At 36.7% G+C, this 22,550-nt stretch overlaps 1 protein-coding gene across 1 annotated transcript in view; it reads right to left on the reverse strand.

Annotated features, from left to right (window-relative positions):
• MACC1 (MET transcriptional regulator MACC1) overlaps positions 1–21,160 on the reverse strand; it is a 24,060-nt gene extending 2,900 nt beyond the window's left edge. Inside the window, exons 1-4 of the mRNA XM_004377438.3 lie at positions 21,109–21,160; positions 19,549–19,668; positions 16,056–18,094; positions 12,168–12,356 (exon numbers count right to left, since the gene is read on the reverse strand). Coding sequence (XP_004377495.2) covers positions 12,168–12,356; positions 16,056–18,094; positions 19,549–19,668; positions 21,109–21,160 — 2,400 coding nt within the window. The remainder of the gene's footprint in view (positions 1–12,167; positions 12,357–16,055; positions 18,095–19,548; positions 19,669–21,108) is intronic.
• Between the last annotated feature and the right edge of the window lie 1,390 nt (positions 21,161–22,550).

Consider the following 22,550-nt stretch of genomic DNA (forward strand, 5'->3'; position numbering starts at 1 on the left):
TCCTTCTCCAGGGACTGGTCCCTCCTGATAACATGTCCAAAGTATTTGAGATGAAGCCTTGCCATCCTTGCTTCTAAGGAGCATTATGGCTGTACTTCCAAGACAGATTTGTTCATTCTTCTGGCACTCCATGGTATATTTAATATTCTTCGCCAACACCACAATTCGAAGGCATCAATTCTTCTTTGGTCTCAGTTAGTCATTGTCCAGCTTTTGCATGCATACGAGGTGATTGAAAACACCATGGCTTGGGTCAGGTGCACCTTAGTCCTTAAAGTGGTATCTTTGCTTTTAAACACTTAAAGAGGTCTTTTGCAGCAGATTTGTCCGATGCAATGCACCATCTGATTTCTTGACGGCTGCTTCCCTGGGCGTTGAAAAATGGTACACATAGAAACTGTTGAATTGGTGTATGATTTGCTGTGTGCATTCTCAACAACAACAACAACAAAATAAAGTTTAAAAAAATACTTTCATAGTCCGGTGCAGTTTAAATAGCCCCACTGACTTTCCTGGGTAGAAAAGCTTCTCATCACTTATCTGGCTGCAGTGCTGTGAATTGCTATGTATAGAAAAGCCCCAGGGCACATTCAATCATGAAGCAGCCGCTGGGTGCTGCTGGGGGAAGGAAATACGCCCTGGTGACACAGAAATTTGCAGTTGCAGATTCAGAAGAGGCCCAATGACAAATCTCCCCACGCCCTTATGCAGAAGCCAAATAACCCCTCACATCTGACAGTTCTTACTGATAACAGAGCAGTGCAGCCAGCTCTCGAAACTTAGAGAAGCTTGTATAGATTGCTGAGTTCTGGATTCTAATCAAGCCTTCTGAAGGTGTGAAGAGATTTCCCAGAATTCCCCTAGGGCTATTGCTGTAAACTCATTTGGAATTCCCTAGAGTCTAAATCATAACTGGTTATAAATAAGTACAACAGCTTCGGAATGAAAATACCAAAGCAGTGGTAAACTTCATGATTTGTACTAAAATACGAACATCTTTTGTTTGTATCCCATTTTTGTTCCTCTTTGAAGCAAACTAAGCCTGGATATTTCTTCAGTGTAGAATTTGATGCTATATATAACATCAGTGGTAGCTCTCAACACAGATGACAGAGGAAAACTCTTGCAGCATAAAGACAACAAAAACGTTCAGAAATAAATAGTTTTTAATTAATTATTTCATATATTGTAGATCAAGTTTTATTGAGTACCCACTACTGCAAGGAATTTTGTTTACAGCAAGGAATAAACTGACAAACATAGCACGATTCTTTGCTTTTAGAAGCTGTGGCATAGAAGGAAAATAGCTACTTGCATAAACTCTGTCCCAGTGTATGAAGAAACAGGATTTGATAATTAATAATGGTAAAGAAAAGTAAAAAAAAAATGAATACTTTAAATCTGTGACAGAAAAAAAAAATAGTTGTATTGACGGAGAGACACTATAGACAGTGTAATAGAAAGAAGTGTTTTTGATATCTGAGTGCTGTGTTCAAATGAGTTCCATCACCTATTAGATGGATCAATTTAGGTAAACTAATCAAGTTCTCTGTAAATATAGATACAATTTGTATCTATTACACATAGATAATAATCTCCAAGTCTGTCATCCAAAGCACCTCATGAAGTGTCACGTGGTTTGCATTTAATATTTTTTTAATAGAATGCGGAGTAAAGTGGTGGGTTTTTTTGCTTGTTTTTGGTGAAGGCAAGGTAAGTAGTCTTGTTTTAGCCCTACTGAGTGTGCAGTAAAGGAGGGGTATCTGAGAAGAAATTGCAATGGGAAGATGACCTCCCAGGGAACAGTCCGGGGTTTAATGTCATTCATGCCACGGTGATGGTGAAAAGCATGAGAGCAGAGGAAAACTTCACAGAAGGGAATAAAGAGATGACAATTTAATTCTTAAGTAAGTCTACAATTAAGAGTCACAAGTAGTGAAAGGATGGCAAGAAGCTGGAGTCAGAGAGATAGAAAACAATGCTTCATGTTGCAAAAGTCAAGGACGAAGAACATCGCAAAAAAGACTTTTTGTGGTGTGTTGAAGCCAGCCCACACCAGCTTCCCAGAGCTGAATGTCTCTGTAGTCTGCCAACTTCCTGTTCAGTGAGATCACATTGGTAGTTTAAAATCATCTATGTTGGGAGTATTTACACCACTGTACAAATTGGCAGAAGCTATAACTCAGGGCTTTTCCCCCCATTGGAGAGCTGGTTGTTAAATATTTACCAGCGTTATAATTGAGGGCATCCCTCTTTCTCTTACCTCCCCCACTACCTCAAACATGAAGTACTGTGGAGATATGAAGGAGATCTGAGAAAAGCCAGGACTTTGGCAATTACTAGGCCTTTGGTAACCTTAAAAAGACAGTTTCAAGAGAGTGCTGGAAGGCATACTGCAGGAATGAGCAAGTACCAAAGAAATGAAAGCAGGAGAACAAATGGGTCGTATTTAAACTTGAATGTTAAAGGAAGAGAGATATGGAACTAGAGAGAAAAACCCTTTGCTGTCAAGTTGATTCTGACTCATAGTGACCCTACAGAACAGAGTACAACTGGCTCATAGGGTTTCCAAGGAGCAGCTGGTGGATTTGAACTGCTGACCCTTTGGTTAGCAGCTGTAACACTTAACCACTGTGTAGAAGCAAAGGAAAATATAGGCTTTTTTAAAACACAAAAAAATCTGTAAAAAATAATATTCTACAATGAAAAAGAGATTTAGGTATGAATCCTAACTTTGACAAATATAGAATTTAGAGTTGTTGAGGATTAAAGACATAGCACATGTAAAATGCCCAAGAAGAAAGATTAACTTCCTCTAGACAGAAACTATCAGCACAGAATCGTATTAGAATCATTATGGAGTTGGAGTACTTAATTAAGGGTACAAGTATCCAGAGAACTGGACAAGGAGTGGGATCAAAAGATGTCCAAATTTTTGTACTTATGATAAATTTATGTGCTGACGCATCAATAATCCCAAACTGATTGCCGTTGAGTCTATTCCAACTCATAGAGGCCTTATAGGTCAGAGTAGAACTGCCCTATAAAGTTTCTAAGGCTGTAATCTTCACAGAGGCAGACTGACACATCTTCCTCCTGCGGATAGGTTGTTGGGTTCAAATCACCGACCTTTCAGTCAGCAGGCGAGCGTTAAACCATTGGTGGAGGGCTTCTCATGAACTGATGCACTGATACTAAATTTCAGGAGCTGTGTTTTCCCTTAATGAGCACATTTCTGCCAGGGGTGCAAAAGGTTTGCACTGGACTGGTAACCAAAGGTTGGTGGTTCAAACTCACCCAGTGGCACTGTGGAAGAAAAGCCCAGGCGATCTGCTTCCATAAAGATTGTAGCCTAGAAAACCCTATGGAGCAGTTCTCCACCGTAACACATAGGGTTGCCATGAGTTGGAATCAACTCCATGGCAACAGGTTTGGGCTAGGTTTTATCTTGAGTTTTGATTTAAAAGGCCTGACAAAAGTCCAGCTTTCTTAAATGCAATAAATAGTCTAATTAGTTTTTTGTCCTTTGTGGCATAGGTATAGAACATTTGGACTCTATCCCTTAAATACACTTCTATTATTTCAGCATTTCTTATTATCTTATGTCATTCTAGTTTTCTTACTCAGCAAGTGAACTATGCTATCAAAGACATAAGAGCTAACTTGCATACATTAATTAACTATAGACTTTATGAAAGTATGTCCAAAAGTAGGGTAGACATTAGGCCACAAAGGATTCTAAACACTGTCATAAATTAAAGAGAAAATGGAGTTCTTTTCTATGGAAATGACTGAAGAAATAAAATAGGTAGAATAAACAATATTCTTTCTGGGACGGCTTAAGTAAAGTCTCCAAAAGCTGGAAATGAGTCGAGGACTGCCAAGATCTCTTCCAGGTTTATGTTATCTATCTAGTCAGTGTTTTAAAAATAGTTCTTCCGCTCTTGCTCAATGTTATGATTAAGGCAAGATATGCAGATGCTCTGCACTTATGTTTTGACAAATCAAAACAAACACATGTTCCCAAGGGTTTCTTTTTGTTGAATTGTTCTTAACCACTGAACAAGTTCTCCCAGATTTCTCATCCCCATCACAAATATGTGATCCATAGGCATTGTTCTTTTGCCTTGACTTAGTGGTGTAATGGATTCATCCCTTGAATAGGAAGTATGAGGCTGATAAAAGCACAGAGTTGTTCATTTCTCATCTGTGTGCTTTAATCTCTTTAAATATAAAGGGCAGCAACATCAGTAAGTGTTTAATCTGTCAAATTGAACAGTTTTCCAAAGTCCCAGCATTTATGGGGAGGAATATTTCTTTGCTTTGGTTTATCTTCTCGGTATCAGATGACAAAATAAAAGGTAAGGGAGTAATGAAAAACTAAGAAGCGTGGTGCCAAGAGAAGTGAATACAATAAAAATCAAGTTTTCCAAATTCAGGGTGCTTATTTCCAGAAGCCAATAAAACTCATTAGATAATGCACTAGATAATGCAATACGACATGCATAAAAGCAATTCAGATCTGAGCCTCACTTTCTATGCCTTTTTTTAGCTCAAAGTATGAGTAGCATAAAGAATGCAATTGGTTTTAACTACCTTTGGGTAATTGCATTTTGAGACATTAAAGGATTAATAATCCCCCTACTCTCCTCAAAAAATTATAGGAGTAACGTTTCATTTTAAGTACCATTAGCTGAAGAAGTATGAAGGCAAATTTGTTATATTAATGATTTTTACGTGTGTTCTATCTTCAGCACATCACTTTCAGTTTTGATGGGTCTTACATTGCCAGTAAATGGTAAGAAAATGACTGTTATTGAAGCTGAGGCTATTGTTACCTTCAGTGGATAAGGGAGGCTAACACATCAGGGGTCGCTATTTCTTTGGAAGGGAAATGGTGCTTAGTTAAGTTGTAAAGTTCTCTAGGAAAAGCCTGTTTAGGGATAGTCAGCTCTTTTTGCTCTGGGAATAATCACTTGGCATTAAGAATGAGCCAGAGGAAGACAGAGGACCCATCTCTTGCTAGTGCGTCTGTTCAAAATTGCCTAACAACACAGAAAAACCTGCTGGTCAAGCCATTCCTACCAATTCTTGGAAGAATAACGTGCTGCCTCCTCACCACCTCTCCCTTCCGCCCTCCTAACCTTGCTCCGCTCCTCCCCACCCCAACCAAATCTTAGTAGAGACACTTGAACGTTAAAGTTGAAAAAACTTTAGGTTTCTTCAATCCATCCTTTCAATGTAACTATTAAAGAAACTGAGAGAAATAATACAATGGTAAGAGCTCTGGATTTGGAGGCACATGTCCTGGGTTCAAATCTAGACTCTAGACTTATTTGCTCCAGATCTTATTTTTCCCCATTCTGTAAAGTGGGGGAGGGGGGAGTGTACCCTATGCCAAAAAGCATTGCCAATTACACAGAGAAATACATGTGGAGATTTCTGGCACATGCTAGGTGATCAATTAATGCTAACCAGGGCTGTTGGTTGAGTTTTATGTTAAATATATAACCACAGTCAAACATTCAGGAAAAGAATCCAGGTCACCTAACTACCAATGTGAGACTATAGTGCTATAATACTGACACAAATTTATTTCATTATTAAGCAATTTTATTATATACTGGTTTAGCTCTTAAAGTCAGCTGGACTTTGGTTTTCCTGGCTGTGTTCCATAATAATAAACCTAAAATCTAAATCAAATATTATTGTCTCAAAATCCATTTTAAAATATCTTTATAATTTAGCTAAATTATGCACTAAAAACAAAAGTATAAATTAACTAAAATTTTAAGTATTTATTATAATGTGATTAGTATTTCTATTTGATTTTCAGTGTGGTATTGAGACATATAATTTGGAATTAAAGCAAAGATCACAGGAATACAATATGTTACCCCAGGAATGGCAATGTGATGCCCTTGTTTTCTTCTTTCATGTCAAAAATTGAATATCTTTTTGGAACTAAATATTTTAGAAATGAGTGTTATAGTATAGCACAAAGTAGACTACGGTAATCTAAATATTATGTCACCATGCCAAATCCCTGTTATAAATAATGAAGATTTAAGAAATCATTCTATGCACTTAACCATTGGTAGATGAACTTCCATATAATATTTTTTCCTTCTTTAGAAATCTGTAAATATATTTCTTACTGTAAAAGAACAGCAAACTACAGCTTCAAGTACCAAGGCTAGAACTGAACCAGGCCCAGATTAATACCTGGGCAATGAGACATCCCATTAAACAGAACGCAGGAGTTGTCACATGAGCCAGAAAAACCTAATAGTCCAAAGACATTTCTTTTGCTTTTCCATGAGAGATCTTTCCAAGGAAAATTAAATTCTATTAAGCTGGTAAGAAAAAGCTGACCAGTCAAGACTTTTTCTCATTTTTCTCGATGCATTACCAGTTTCTCAGAAAGAGGCCTTGAAATCATCGCTGACTGCTCCCTTACCTACATTCTTTCTGTAGTTTCTCTCAACCATATTATTAAAATATTACTCTATTTTTTTCCTGTCATGGATTAAATTGTGTCCCCCAAAAATATCTGTCAACTTGGCTGGATCATGATTCCCAGTATTGTATAATTGTGTACCATTTTGTAATCTGATGTGATTTCCTTTTGTGTTGTAAATTCAATCACTACGATCTAATAAAATGAATTAGCGGCAGTTATGTTCATGAGGTATACAAGATTGGATAGTGTCTTAAGCCAATCTCTTTTGAGATATAAAAGAGAGAAGTGAGCAGAGACACATGGAAACCTCATACCACCAAGAAAGCAGTGTCAGGAGCAGAGCGTGTCCTTTGGACCTGAGGTTCCTGTGCAGAGAAGCTCCCAGACCAAGGGAAGATTGATGACATGGACCTTCCTCCAGAGCCGACAGAGAAAGTGTTCCGCTGGAGGTGACGCCCTGAATTTGGACTTATAGCCTACTGGACTGTGAGGAAATAAACTTCTCTTTGTTAAAGCCTTCCACTTGTGGTATTTCTGTTATAGCAGCACTAGATGACTATGACAGTTCCCCTTTCCAAAATTGCTCAGTGTCACTCAGTTACCAAATTCATCTCTTCCTCCTTTTCTTCATTGAAGTAATAGGTAATATGTATTTAGAGATTACAATGTGCAAAGCAGTGTGCCAAATATTTCACTCACATATATTATCTCATTTAATTCTCTAAACATCCAATAAGCAAGATAGTATTATTAGTTTTACAAATTAAAAGTAAACAAACAAAAACTTAACCCCAGAAAAATCAAATAACTTGCCCAAGGAAATATGGCTAATCAATGAGAGTAGAACTGGAACAGTAATCCAGACCAGGAATCTTCGTCTTTTTGCTGTGGCAGTCATTCAATGACAATGTGTAGGTTATCAACCCAGATGAATACATTCAACCACATCACCCAATAATTACTAAGATAAACCACCTCCTACAGTCCATACCTTCTCCTCAATGGTCTCCAGAAGTCTTTGGTATCCAGAAACACTGAAATCCCCCCACTAAAACCAAACCTTTTGCCATTGAATCGATTCCAACTCGTAGTGACCCCATAGGCTTTCCAAGGAGCAACTGGTGGATTTGAACTGCTGAGCTTTTGATTGGTAGCTGTGCTTTTAACCACTGTGCCACCAACACTCCAAAATCCCCTACTAGTCCTCTCCAATTATTCAAACACTAGCCATCCTTCAGGACTAGGAAGCATTTCCTAACTGCTCTTTTACACTTTCTTTCATCTTCTTCTTTTTTTTCCCCTCCCTTAGTTAATTCTGAAAGGACTTTCAGCATATTAAAGTGGTTATGACTGTGTATAAACACAAACAGACAACAGATTGGTTTGTCTGTATAAAACAAACCTGGATTCAAATCCTAATTCTGTCACTTAATAACCACGTGACTCTGGATAACTTATACAAATGCATTCACCCGGTTTGTTTATCTATTAAAAGTAGGTGGTTACAATGTTTTCCCTACAGGGTTTTTTGAAATAAAAGATATTGTAACAAAAAATATTTATAATAAATATCTGACATTCAGTAAACACTCAATAAATTACAACAACTATTATCTTTTTTCTTTTGAAGATTCCTGGTGGCACAGTGGTTAAGAGGTAGGCTGCTAACCGAAAGGTCAGCAGTTCAAACCCAGGAGCCGCTCTGCAGGAGAAAGATGTGGCAGTCTACTTCCATAAAGATTTACAACCTTGGAAAACCTATAGGGCAGTTCTGGTCTGTCCTATAGGGCCACTATGAGTTGGAATCGACTCAACGGCAACAGGTTTGGTTTCTTATTATCATTTTTGTTAGTTATTTTCACTTATTTTAGCTTCAATCATATACTTCTTTAAAAAATTATAACAGTTTCAAATATTAACAGTTTAACCCCACTACCAGGTTAAAGGGAAACTAGGCTTTAGGGAGAACAACAACAAAAAATCTTATCCTTCATTCTGTTTCTAATTTTGTAGCTCTTAAGCCATTGCTGAGAACTGGTAAACCCTGAAAATCTGTTATGTGCACAGATAAATATTAAATACCGAGGACAAAGATACCTATGAAAGATACTAAACAAGTTTAAAAAAAAATTCGTATAGAATCTTCGACTAACTTATAAAAAAATAAGATTATTTTTTGAGGATTACCTACTTCCCCATCTTTAATCTAGACTTCCAATGAAGTGCCCTAAACCCTACAGATGCCAGTCAGAAAAATGAGGAGGAACAAAGGTTGTTGCTAGAACATAGAACACACAAAGAGATCCTCATTGATTAAGTGTTAATTACAAAAAGACATACAAACATATCGTGCCAATTATAACTTTCTACAGGTGAGTAGTTTTTGAGAAGAAAAAATGTACGATTAGGGATGTTGACTTCCTTGGGCTTCCATCAGGAGGGTGGCTCGTTCTGACAGGTCAGGAAAGAAATCAGCCTCAACAAGCCTATTGGTGTCTGTGGTGGAGGTGGAGTGCATTGGCGTAGTTAGAAGGTAACTTGGAAAGGGAAGTGAACCTTTGGGGTCCTTGATGAATAAATGTTCTTATAGAATAAGATAGTGCATAATCTTTATTGGTAGGCAGGGTTGCCAATGGGAGGTAACTGCTAGGGAAATTAATTGTTATATATGACAATAATTCCAAGAAGGCTAAGTGAAGAATAGCCAATTTAGGTCCGTGTATATCTTAGCACAAGAGTATCTGGATGGCACAAACATTTACACGCTCAACTACTAGCCAAAAGGTTGGAGATTTGAACCTACCCAGAGGCACCTTGGAAGACAGACCTGGAGATCTGCTTCTGAACGGTCACAGCCTTGAAAACCTTATGGAGCAGTTCTCCTCTGCACACATGGGATCACCATGAGAAGGAATCGACTCAATAACAACTAACAACAACATATCTTAGCACTGAAATTCCCAGAATTTCACCTTGTGAAATCTGAGTTTTAAGAAATGGTGTATTTTTCTAATATTTTAAAGACTTATTAAAGTTAAACTTATAAATATCTTCAGAAAAAAATGTCAATGAATTTTCACTAACTTTCACAGGAAAATCTTGGCAATGATCACACCTTTGTATAGCATAATTTTTCTTTCAAAAGAAATACTCTGAAAAATATACTTTGTTTAGAATCAAATTTCGAGTTTTGCTTCTATGTAGCAAATGCAATGTCATTTAAAAAGTTGAATAATATTTCTTAAAATTTAATTTGGGGAGATGTTTAATTTCAAAAAATGACATTCTCAGAAATCTCCAAAGAGAGACTTTTCTTCTCTTTAGAAAAGCATAAGAAATGGCCAAAAGTACTCAAGAAAAATATGACGATCCATACTACTAATATTCTCTATATTTTAATTAGTTTGAGGCTTGATAAAAAACGTTGAGGTAAATTTTGGTATCAAAACATGGCCTGAGAAGAGGAACAAGAAAAACTGAAATGAGTTGCTTAAATTCCCAGCCCCGACAGCACCCCCTGGCCCTCCCACTGGGGCATCATTTTGGATTTAGAGAGGGTGGCATTAGAGTATAATGGTAAATACTTAGGTTCCTGAGCCAATGAAAGGCCTGTATTCCAAATACAGTCCTGTGATTTTCTAGCTATCCATGTTTAAGCAAGTTACTTAGCCTTTCTACATCTCAGATAATATTAGTATCTGCCCAACAGGCTTTTGTTGAAAGGATTAAATAAGTTAATTTCTGTAAGGTTCCTGAATCTACATGACTTGTAAATTGATTATATTTAAGAATCATCAGCTTCCAATGGGAGAAAATTGTATATGCTGATTCATTCATGGAGAGGGAAACTAGTATATCTTTTTCTTTAGTTTAAGTGGCCAAAAAAGAAAACATTCCTACAGATTATTTGGGTGCAATATACCATGAATTTTTCTTAAGTATTTAATAGCATGAATCAGAAGGCCGACTTAGTGTTAATCACAGGAAATTGAACTATAGCCCCTAGAAAGACACCTAGGGGCTTTCCTTTCTGCTTCAGAGTATTTATCAGCCTCAGGCATAGATTTAGTCATTTGTGGTTTGGACTGTGCAAAAGTAAATAATGGAAAAGTAGGCTGTTCGTCGGCGTCCATAAAAATTTGGGGAAAGACAAACTATAAACAACCACAATTAGAGAGGAACCAGATGCTTAAAAAGGCTGACAGAATAAATAACTCTTTGATCACCCTCTCAACAAAACCTTTTTAAAAAAACAGAGCCTTATTAAGAAAATCAAAAGTCCTGATTTTGATTAGACAACTTTTTAATCAGTTAACTGAACTGTTTGAATCAGAATAGTATATCCCTAATAATATTGTTCATTTTTCCTTTCAACTTTCAGCTCATTTAATACACATTTGAGTTCATCGTGAGTGCACTGCACTCTATTTTACATTCTGCTGATTTGTATTTTGTAGTACCCTTCTAAGTTTATTGAGATAAATGTAATCTATGAGGGAGAAGTAGTATGTCCTCAATCTTTGCTGCTCTTGAGTAAAGAGTGTTTTTTTTGTAGAGGAGCCCTGGCTGGAGAGCCACATTCCTGGATTCCAGAAGCTGCCTGCTGAGACTGCCACTGACTTGATCTGATTCAACACTCTTCATGGAAAGGTTGCCTTGTCCTGCTCCAGCTGGCATAGTAGCTTCAAGTAAAAAGAAATTCTCGAAAATGAATACCTAGCTCTATGGCTAAAAATAGAGCCCTGGTGGCACAGTGGTTAAGAGTTCGGCTGCTAACCAAAAGGTTGGCAGTTCGAATCTACCGCCTGCTCCTTGGAAACTCTATGGGGCAGTTCTACTCTGTCCTATAGGGTCACTATGAGTCGAAATGACTAGACAGCACCTAACAGCAACTAACAATATGTCCAAAAAGGAAGTGGGACAAACTTCCTCCTACTAAGTTATCATCTAGTCAGAGAAGATTTTCTCAAATTAAAATATCTTGAAAATGCCTACTCTCATTTGAAAGATGGGTAAAGAACATTTGACATGCGGTCATCACTGGAATATTTTTTAAAGTTAAAAACTGATTCACATTTCTATATGTTAACCCAAAGAAAATACCTATCTAACCTGTGCCTAAAAATATACATTTGTTTTAATATCAATGAAAACATTTACATGGTAAACAATTACTTTGTATTAAGTGCTGTCATTCTGTATTTAATGGCTATAATTCTTATCATAAGCAAAATTGTGAAGGAAATAATGAAGCTCTTAGATATCACTATTTCCCATTTCCAGTGACTCTATACCATTTAATCGCTTTATGCTTCCTGTCACCAAGCACCTTTCTTATATCCTACTCCCTTGTCTTGACTTGGCCCCGTCTCTCCCCTTCAAAATTTACCTTTTTATGCCCCAAGTCTTTATAGTCCTGCCTACTAACTAGCTAGCTTGCCAATTTTGTCAATTCATTTGATCAAAAGCCATATTAATATGTAATCCAATACTAGAAACATAAATATATTTTGAAGGGTGTCGTCCTCTGAAGAGTGAAATGTGTTTATCTCTTATAATATCAATGGGTTAACGGAGGCAGTGACTTTGGTGAGTGGATCCTCTAGGATACTCCCCCAAGTATTACATGTATGCTGGGCAGGTTACATTTGCTTTACTGGATCTGTGATTTTTCACTATCAAATTAGACAAGCAAAAATCTTACGTCAACAGCAACGTCTCCAGATTTCTCTCGGTGAGGAATTTCATATGCCTCCATTTGTTGCTTTGTTAGTCTTACTAACTTTTCAGCTAGTTCCCTCCAGTCTTTCCCAAGCTTGACAGCAGAAGTTAGAATAGCAGCCTCTTGGATGAGATGTGTTACTAACCCTTGGCAATCCATCTTCAGCAGAGCCTGCAATAAGGAAGAATGAATGATCAAAAAATTATATTTAATTATCAAAAGCAACTAACTGAGGCTTGATCCTATAAATTAAAACTTTCGTATACACATTCTAGAAAGTGGAGTCCTCTTTTCACCACTCATTAATTTGAATTTTGTAAAACTCAGGAAGTTAGATTCAAGTTTAACAAATCCAACAAGGAAAGCACAGCAGACACAAGTAGACTAGAACTGGGGAAACCTAGGAGCAACTCTGTGACTGAGTAATTATGGAGCCTTGGCCAAATCCACTTAACTAATATGTTACTTAATTTTTTAATTGTGAGGAAGAAAGCTGAACTAGACACTTCCAAAGGTACCCTGAGGTTCTAGCTGTCTATGATTTATCAATTCAGGGATGAGTATGCATTCTACAAAAGTTAATTCCTTGCCTTACCAAATGACTAGCTACAAGATTTCTCCAAATAGTGAGCACATTGGTGCTGATAAACATTACTTTATTTTTCATCAAAATTAGATTTAAAACTTCCCAGGGTCATGCCTATTGCATAAAAATGAGATACTCCTACAACTTTGAACAAAGCTATTGATGACTATGACTTTAAAAAATTCAACTATTTCCCTTTGCCACCAGTATAATGGTGCTAAATATAACCACAAGATACTAAAGTACTTAGTCTTATACAATGCAAAATGGAAAATTGTCGGATTCTTTCCTCCTTAATCAGGCATCTGTGCTTTGTCACTCACCGAGCACGTTGTAAATAAGTCTACGAGTTTCTCTTTTGCCTTGAATACATGTTAAAAACACGGGATTATATCTATTTATACTTTTTCTCTATTTAAATAAGCAAATAAACATATTTGATAGTCTCTCCTTATTTAATGGTTCCTACAAGCTTTATCTGCTAATATTAAACAGCAAGTAAGAATCAACAATCAAGTAAGGACACACTCTATAAATAAGATGTGCCCATAAGAGTGTTCATTCCCAAGGAAGCACACTACTAGGACTATACTTGACCTATAATTTTTAAACATAGACTATATTGGTTCAGCAAGACCCTAGAGGTTCTTGTAGTAAACTATAGAGTGGGTTTACCTATAGTTACTCTAGTTTCTTGTTCTAGAGAAAAAAGAGATCTGCATGTGAAGTCATAAAATCTGAGTTTAAAATCCAGCTCCACATGTACGAAACTTTAAGTGAATCATAAAATATTTCTATTTACTGATTTATAAAATGGATACAGTAGTACTACCACCCCACTTAATCCCCATGATGGTTATGAGTTGGTTGAATCAGATGCTAAAATGCTTTAGAAAGTGTCAAGTGTCAAGTATATACGGACAGCCAGTGTCAATGTTTAGAGATGACTAGGAGACTTAGACCCCACAATCTTTATCATCTCCCTTCCAGCCACCTCAAATAAATACACAGTCCAAGAAAAATGTATACTTACTATTCAAATGTAATTTCAAGGGTAGACCTCCATTCCCCACTCTTCATCACCTTCCGGTCAGATAGCCAGGCCTAAGCTCCTTTATACAGAAATCCTGAAACGTCCACTGAGGCACAGTATGAGTTCTCCTGCCATCTTAGGAACTGCTCCCTTGAATAGGCTCTCTCACCAGCATTGCCTACTTAGCTACCCAAGGTACTCTATGAATTATCATACCCCAACATCCACTAGGCATGATCAGGCTGAAGCTTTAAGATCATTTGGCCAAATAACTTTTTTTAAGCCACTAAGAGAAACAAGGAAACAATTTTATTTTTCAAACTTTTATAGGTACATACTGAACATGAGAGAGAATGAGATGTTACAAAATACATGCGTAGAACAACCACTAACATTCAGTCTCCAATGGCTCTGAATGGCCAGGATTAGGTAAGAGTGAAACATGACATTTTTGTAAAGTCTCAAGCATCAGCTCTGAAAGCCACAAATATCTTTTTATGAATGTTTATTGGCCTGAAACACCATAATAAAGCTATCCACTTAACAACTGGATATTAGGGCTTTTAACACTTAATCTTGATCAATACCATTGTCTTGTTGTTGTTGTTACGTGCCATCCAGTCGATTCCAACTCATAGTAATCCTATAGGACGGAGTGGAACTGCCCCATAGGGTTTCCTGAGCTGTAATCTTTATTGGAGCAGATTGCCAGGTCTTTTCTCCCACAGAGCAGCTGGTGGGTTTGAACTGCCTACCTTTCAGTTAGTAGCCGAGCGCTCAACCATTTCGCCACCAGGGCTCCTTCGATATTATTGTAGAATCATCAAAATAACTGAAGAAGAAATGTTTATACATACATACTTCTTCATTGTCTCAATTAATGTTAATGTCACAGACTGAATTCCTCCCCATAATTTTCTCCCCTCCTTTTGCACCTTGATTAAAACCTTCCTCTTCTATATGACCCTACCTGTGTATCTCACTCATTTTTTATAGGGTCCCAGCCTTGCAGTTATTTCCTAAATACGTCAACACATGTTCTCACACAAACATATTACACACAGACACACACACACGTATACTTGAATTTGTGTCAGGAAGGCATAGGGGTTCAAAGAATGCTTTTGGAGACAAAAAGTTCTCAAATCCCATCTCTGAGACTAATTGTGCAAACTTAGACACGTTGCTCAATCCTCCTAAGACACAGTTTCCTCTATGTGTAAGGTGAAGATACTGGTTACACTTGCCTCGTAGAGATAATGGCTAAACGAGATAGTGCTTATAGAGTGTCCTGCACAGTGCCAAACACACACACTAGGAAAATGTCAGCTGTCCGTATTATTATTTATACATTCATATTTTAACAGTTTTAAGAAATACGCCCTTGAGGTTTTCTTTTGTTGTTGTTTGTTTGTTCTTTTGTTTTGGTTTTTCACTTTTGTAAAATATTGAATTTCTACTTTTAAGTCTAAACAGTTCTTTACCTTTTTGTAACTCTCCACTAACCTTTACATGGTGGTGAAAACTATGCTGAAAACAATCGACTTTGAAAGTCCTACTAAAACATGAGCGTTAAGAACAGAATTAGGGAAATCACGTTCTGGGATGTGATGCATTGCATACAGAAGAAGAATATTAAATTGCTAAAATAAAGGAACAGCAACCTGTTGTTGTTGAGTTCATACCGACTCATAGCAACGCTATGGGACAGACCAGAACTGTCCCGTAAGGTTTTCAAGGAGCGGCTGGTGGATTCAAACTGCCAACCTTTTGGTTAGTAGCCAAGTTCTTAACCTCTGCACCAACAGGGCTCCATGATAAAGGACACTGGTAATATTTTTAAAGACCACTGAAAAGTGAACCTAAAGTAATGGCCAGGTTAAATAATTTTGTTTGTTTGCTGTTATTTACTTGTCATGTTACTGGAACTATCTAAATATTTGCAAAAGGAAGCGAAGAAATCTTTTAACTATGATGTGTTGCACAGACAGACTTTTAAACCTTCCTATAAAAGATGATCCTCAGGGGCCTATTTTCTGGGAAAAACACAATTGGATCTCAAACTCAAGAAACAAATTATATGACCTTGTAGGGAAAGCTCTATGTTTGCTTTAAAGTAGCTTCAATTTATTTGAGACTACTGATAATTTTTTACCTTGTCTTCTCATATCTTTAGTTATAAACATTGCCAAGTTAATAAAGGTATTAATTGTCTAAGGTAAATAAATTACTGTGATCAAGCAATACTTACCACAATAAGCTCGTAAAGAAACTTCCTCATATTTCTATCTGAATGACAATCTTCCTTTAACTTCTTTACAACGTGAGAAACTTTTTCTGATTCTTTCTCTGCTTGCATTCCATCAAAATCTTCCAGCGTGAAATGTGAGTAACCTAGGACATCAGCTAAAACTTTCCAGTCATAAACTTTTTCTGACACCAAGGTCAATACAACTGAGTAGATATAAGTCAGTTTTTTAAAGGGCAGAGCTATTTGTTCGAGAAGATTCCCCGTTGTGAATACACTATCTGACAAAGACATTACTTGTTCCTTTGAAATCACTTTGACATTTTTACAGTGCACGAGTCCAGCTTTACCTCTGAGGATTCCCACATACCATTCTTTCACTTTGGACTGTCCAATGGCTTTTACCTTACCTTCTCCAAGAAGAGCTATTGTGTCCCCTTTGAAATATTGAAGTAAGTAGTCAATCTTGTTTTGTCTTAACACTGACTTCAGGGTTACCCCATAGTTGGTGAAGTTCAATTTTTTATCTTGAAATGTGGGGTATTTAGCAACTACTTTTGGTAATAAAGGAGCCAGCTTGAGTTCTGTCTCCTCTTGCAAATGGCCTGGGAGTTTGGAGAGCCTTTTTAGGTTTGGGGCTGGATCAGGTGTAGTGATAGAAAACTGTGTAACTGGTCTACCATTGGGAGGTTCCACCTGAATACGGAAAACAAACGAGTGCATTTCTCTGGGGTCAACCAAAGAAAACAAAAATTGTCGATGAACTACTTCACCTGCCTGCAACTCTTTCTGTTTAATTACTTTCCTTTCTTCTGCCTTTACTTCAAAATTAGGATCACAGGAACAAACAGAAATACTTAAAACTTGTGGCTTGTCAAGTAAAAATGTATGCTTCCCCCAGAGCTGAAATATAACCGGAGACATGTTTTTTCTATCTCTTTTAATATTAGAAATTGTGAGCTTTTTTGGCATATAACTGTGTCCACAAACTGTGAAAACAGTAGTGAAACTGGGATGGATATATTTGGGTCCATAAATTCCAATGGAGATGGGTTTGTGGATATAATCGCAAATGGTGGCAGCTGGTGACTGAATAGCTTTTGCTTGTGCAGCAACGACAAAATACATCACCTGACTCAAGTCAATTAGTTTAACTTGAATGGTGTCTTTATAAATGTAGCACTTGTTTAACACTTTGAAAGGCCCTCCTCTATCCAGGCTGTGTAAACACACCATTTCTGTCATGACTTGGCTGAAAGGATCCTTTCTTACTTCAGCCCCGATTTTCATCTCCAGCAAAATGGCTTCCATTGTGTTTAGGTTGCCTAACATGATTTCCAACAGTGGGCTTACAGTGCAGGAAAAATCATGGTTAAGAGTTTGTGGAGGATCAAGAAAAGCTCTTAGGGATAGCTCTTGGAATTCTCCTACAGCTACGTGACCTTGGGGCACATGAACTGTGATATCTGATTCAGGTAATTGTACTGACCCTCCTTGGTGATTTAATTTACAAACAATGACAGTCTCTGCAACTTGTGTTTGGGCCCATCCAGGACTCTGATTGGTTATATTCAAATCCAGGCAGGAGCGGGCCAGGTGGCGTTGACACAACCAAGCCATTTTATAAGCCTCTCGATCATTCTGAAGCCATTCTAAGTCTTGCACCAGAATCTGGTCAGAGTTAAGTGTACTCTGATGGGCATATGCTGTATCATGTAAAATGTCCAAAATGTCTGAAACACTTTTAGATTTTCTAGATTTCCTTGAGGTAGACTTTCTAAGCAATTGATGGGCATCAAGTTCGTCACCAGAGGAATCAAGACAATTTCCAGTGTCTATTTCTCTAAAAAAAAGAAAAGGATCTTCTTTCAAGATGGAAATATTATCACTCTTCTTGTTATTTCTTAGCTGAGTTATGTCGTCCAAAAATGGGTTAGAAGCCGACAGTTCATTCCAGAATGGATTTGTAGCTTTGGAGACATTATTGCCGTGAAGGGTAAAAGCATCTGGCCAATTGAGAAGCAAACATGAGTCTTGACATTCTTGTTATTTAAACAAAAACAAAACAAAGATAAAATGGCATTCTGAGATACACCCAGGTCTAATTTTTACCATAGCTTAAAGAGTCCAGACTTAATTTTCATTTTACTTTTTGATCTCCAGTCTAATGGCTACTACAAAGCTAATGTTAAATTTGGTCAAATTTGCATCTAATGAAGAAAGTAAAATTGTTCTACCAGGTTATTTTGAACACATGTAATGTTATTTTATCTTAAAATATCATGATTTATAAACTGAACAAATAAATGTTTATCAATTTAGATAGTAATAAACTTAACATATATTCCTGAGAATAAACCAGACTAGCATCCACTTATGCGTTATTACTTTGTTTCATTTTTGCAAAAGCACGCCTCTGAACAAACAGATTAATTCAATTATACAGATTTTTTCTCAACATTGAATAGGTGATCTCATTACATCGAAATTATTGATTTTATGTTTTTATTTTCAGATAATATGCAATATGTGAAAAATATTAAACACATTTTAACAACTAAAAACAATTTTAAATTAAACATTTATTATTTTCTGATAATGCTTCGTTGGTAAATTTTAATAATATGAACTTGAAAAACAGACCACCATTGGTTTATTACTTGAAGGAATTAATTGAGTTTTTGGACACTTGCAATGGCAAAGAGTGGTCTTACCACTATGAGATTGAGTGTTTTAAGAATTAGTACCCCATTAAAAATATTCATGTTTCTATAGTAAGGATTGCTATATATCCCACAATGTATGGAATCTCTAATTTTTTTTTTTTTTTTTAATGTTTAAAGCAACTCATGCTTGGCCATTGCTCAACAAATACTGGTGGTAATCCTTTGGACTTCGCAAAGTTGATGTTGCTTTAGAAAAAATGGAAACCTAAATGGCCAACCAAGTTATCAGATGTCCTATAAAAGAAACAATTCAAGTTGGCTGTCAGATATTTTTGTTATTGTTCAATATATGTAGAACTATAATCTTCACTGAAATGTGTTCTGTCATATGTTAAAAATTAGAACATGCATTTTTTAAAAACTAATATTTCTCTTATTTCCACACTTACTAATCCAGTCCCACCCAACTGTCTTAAAAGTTAATTTTGGCCTGAGGATCAGTTCAATTCATATATACTCTGTGAAGATTTCTTAGCCCTCTCCAACCACCAGATATCTGGTTTACCCTAGACTTCATTCACATATACTTACTGCATATACCACTGATTTACTAATGAATTTTTGCCTCCTCATAATATGTTTTTGTATTCTGTTGGCTGGCTATTTTATTTTGCACATCTTTACAGTGATAAGTATTTCTATGCTAGGGTTGGGATTTTATAATTCTTATAATATTCTGTAGCACTTTTTACAGGTAGACCTTCAATAGTTACTGGTGATGGATTTGGTTATCTGACATAAAAAATTATAAAAGTTATAAATTCCTATACCTGTAATATTGCAACTTTTTGAGAGGTTTCGAGCTTCCATGTCAATCAAATTTCCTTCATCTACTTTGTGAAATTCCTCCGACCAAAAATGGGCTTTTGCACTGGTTATCATTTTTCCACCTACAAAGTAAGTAGGTACATATTTTTTGTAAGCATGCATGTATAGGTTGTCAGAGAAAACAAACTCAAAGTGGTCCACAGATTTACATAAAAAACTGTATGTAAAAATATCTACTTAGTTTCTCTAATTATGGTGGGATACTGGATTGATATCCTAAATATGTACTAGCACTCCACTGAAAAACAGTCCAATCCTAAATTTATGTCAACAAACAAACTTATAAATGCATTACTGGTCCCATAACAGAGTAACTAATGAAAATCCCAAGGACAAAAAGAAAGAATAGTAAGTTGCAACCTCAGTAAACAGGCATTCCGTGCTTGATGATTGGAAGACTTAGTATCACAAAACTGGAAATTCTCCCCCAATTTATACATTCAATGTAGTTCCAAGATAAATCACAACATGTCATATATATATATGTGTGTGTGTGTGTGTGTGTGTGTTTAATTTCTTAAGCTGTTTTACAATCCATATATAAAAGCAAAGGGCTAATATTCAAGACAATCCAGAAGAAGAGTATGATGGAAGTGATGCCAACATTTATTACAGATATGTAGTAAGGCAATGTACAACTGGAACAGAAACAGACCAAGGGGGTAGAATGGAGACCTCAAAAACAGACCCATTCTCACATGAAAACTTGATATATGACAGCAGTGACCATGCAGAGCAGTGTGGAAAGGATTGATTATTGAATAGATGGTGATGGGATAATTGGTTATCCATGCCAAAAAAGAAAAAAAAATTACATTGAGCGCTACTACATTCCATATACAAAAATCTATTCCAAGAGATTTAAAGACCTAAAAGTGAAAAGCAAAACTTGAAAACTTGAAGAGAATCTAAAAAATTATCTTTTTACTTTCTGGAAAGTGAAGAATTTCCTATGCAAGACACACGTACACACAATGTAAACCATAAAAAAAAAATTAAAATGAGAAATCTGCTACCTCAAAAAAACATCATTTACAAAATGCAAAAGCACAAGCCAAAAACTAGAACATCTTTCCATTACATACAGTTGAAAAAGGATTACATTCCACGCTATATCAAAGATGCTTACAAATCAAGAAGCAAAGTGTAAACAACTGCATAGAAAACATTTTCAAAAAGACCTGAACAAGCAATTCTCAGAAAAGGAAACATAAAAGACCCCTAAATATATGAAAATATGCTCAATTTCACTGATAATCAGAGAAGTACAAAATGAAATCAAGTGAGACACAACTGCCACCCACCAAATTTGCAAACATTTTAAAATCTGGCAATAACAATTGTTGGCAAAAATATGGAGCAAAGGGAAACCCCCGACACTGCAAGCAGAAATGTCAGCTGGTACAACTTAGAAACCATGTGGCATTATGTAGGGTCAGCAAAAACCAGGAACTCCTTCAGTGAGACAGAATGACATAATAGCCACGTGGTCACACACATACCATCATCATGAAGATGGTACAGGACCAGACAAATTTTCCTTATGTTGTACATAAGTTTGCCAAGAGTAGGAGCCAACACCATGGCAACTAACAACACAGGAAAGATGCTTACAGCCTACCCATTGCCACTGAGTCAATTCTGACTCGTAGAGACCCTATAGGACAGAGTAGAACTGCCCCAAAAGGTTTCCAAGGCTGTAAATCTTTAGGGAAACCGACTGCGACATCTTGCTCCCCCTGAGGGCAGATGGATTGGAACCTCCGATTAGCAGCTGAGCGCTTAACCACTGCACAATCACTGCTCTGTGCTTACAGCCTAACCCAAATCCCTTGCAATAGATTCCGACTCACAGGGACCCTATAGAAGAGAGTAGAACTTGCCCCATAGAGTTTCCAAGGAGTAGCTGGTGGATTCCAACTGCCAACCTTTTGGTTAGCAGCCTTAGTACTTAGCCACTGCGCCACTAGGGTTCTGTTTACAGCTTAAACCAAAAACCAAAACCAAACCCGTTGCTGTCAAATCAGTTCCAACTCATAGCGACCTATAAGAAAGAGTGGAACAGCCCCATATGGTTTCCAAGGAGCAGCTGGTGAATTTGAAATAACGACCTTTTGCTTAGCAGCCGAACTCTTAACCACTATACCACCAGGGCTCCATGTTTACAGCCTAGTGCCTAGTAATTCCAATCTCAGTTATTTTCTCTAATAAAATTTTGCATATGTGAGTCAGAATGTATAAACATGAATGTTTGTTATATTTTTTAAAACAACTGGAATCGACCAAAATAGTCTTTAAAATATGATTGAACAAATAATTTGTGGTATTTAGTATAATTTAATATAATTTATAAAATATAATACAACACACTACAAATATAAAAACAGGTAAATTGCAACTAAAAGCATCAACATGCAATAGTTGTAAATATCCCATTGCTGAGGCTCAACATTCTCTATGATTTTCTTAGTCCCATCAAAGCATAGAAAAATAAATACATTAAATCAGATTTTGCAGAGTGTGAAACTGAGTCTCAGCAATGGGACATAACGTACCTAACAAGGTCAAATAGCTGGTGAGTGACTGACCCAGCAATAATTCCTTAAGCACATGCCACTTATCCCATGCAGCCTGTAACTCAGGACACCACATATCCCTCCACAGACTCAAGGCTCCCAGTGACATATTCAGAGACTGTTCTACCTTCCAGTTTACATTTCCAGTTTTGTTAAACCTCACTTCTTATTTTCCTTCATGGGTTAACCACACCCTCTTCACCTTTTACTCTTCTTTTTTTCCATACTCTTCTTTCAAATCCTTGACATTTTTTTCAAAGAAGTTTATTTTTTAAAGAAATCGAAAACCTTTTCTGGTACAAATGAAAAGAAAGCATGAAGAGGAGAGGAAGAGGAGGGGAGGAGAGGGCGGGAGAGGAGAGAAAAGG

The sequence above is a fragment of the Trichechus manatus genome, unplaced genomic scaffold (assembly GCF_000243295.1).
Source record: "Trichechus manatus latirostris isolate Lorelei unplaced genomic scaffold, TriManLat1.0 scaffold00050, whole genome shotgun sequence".
Classification (NCBI taxonomy): domain Eukaryota; kingdom Metazoa; phylum Chordata; class Mammalia; order Sirenia; family Trichechidae; genus Trichechus; species Trichechus manatus.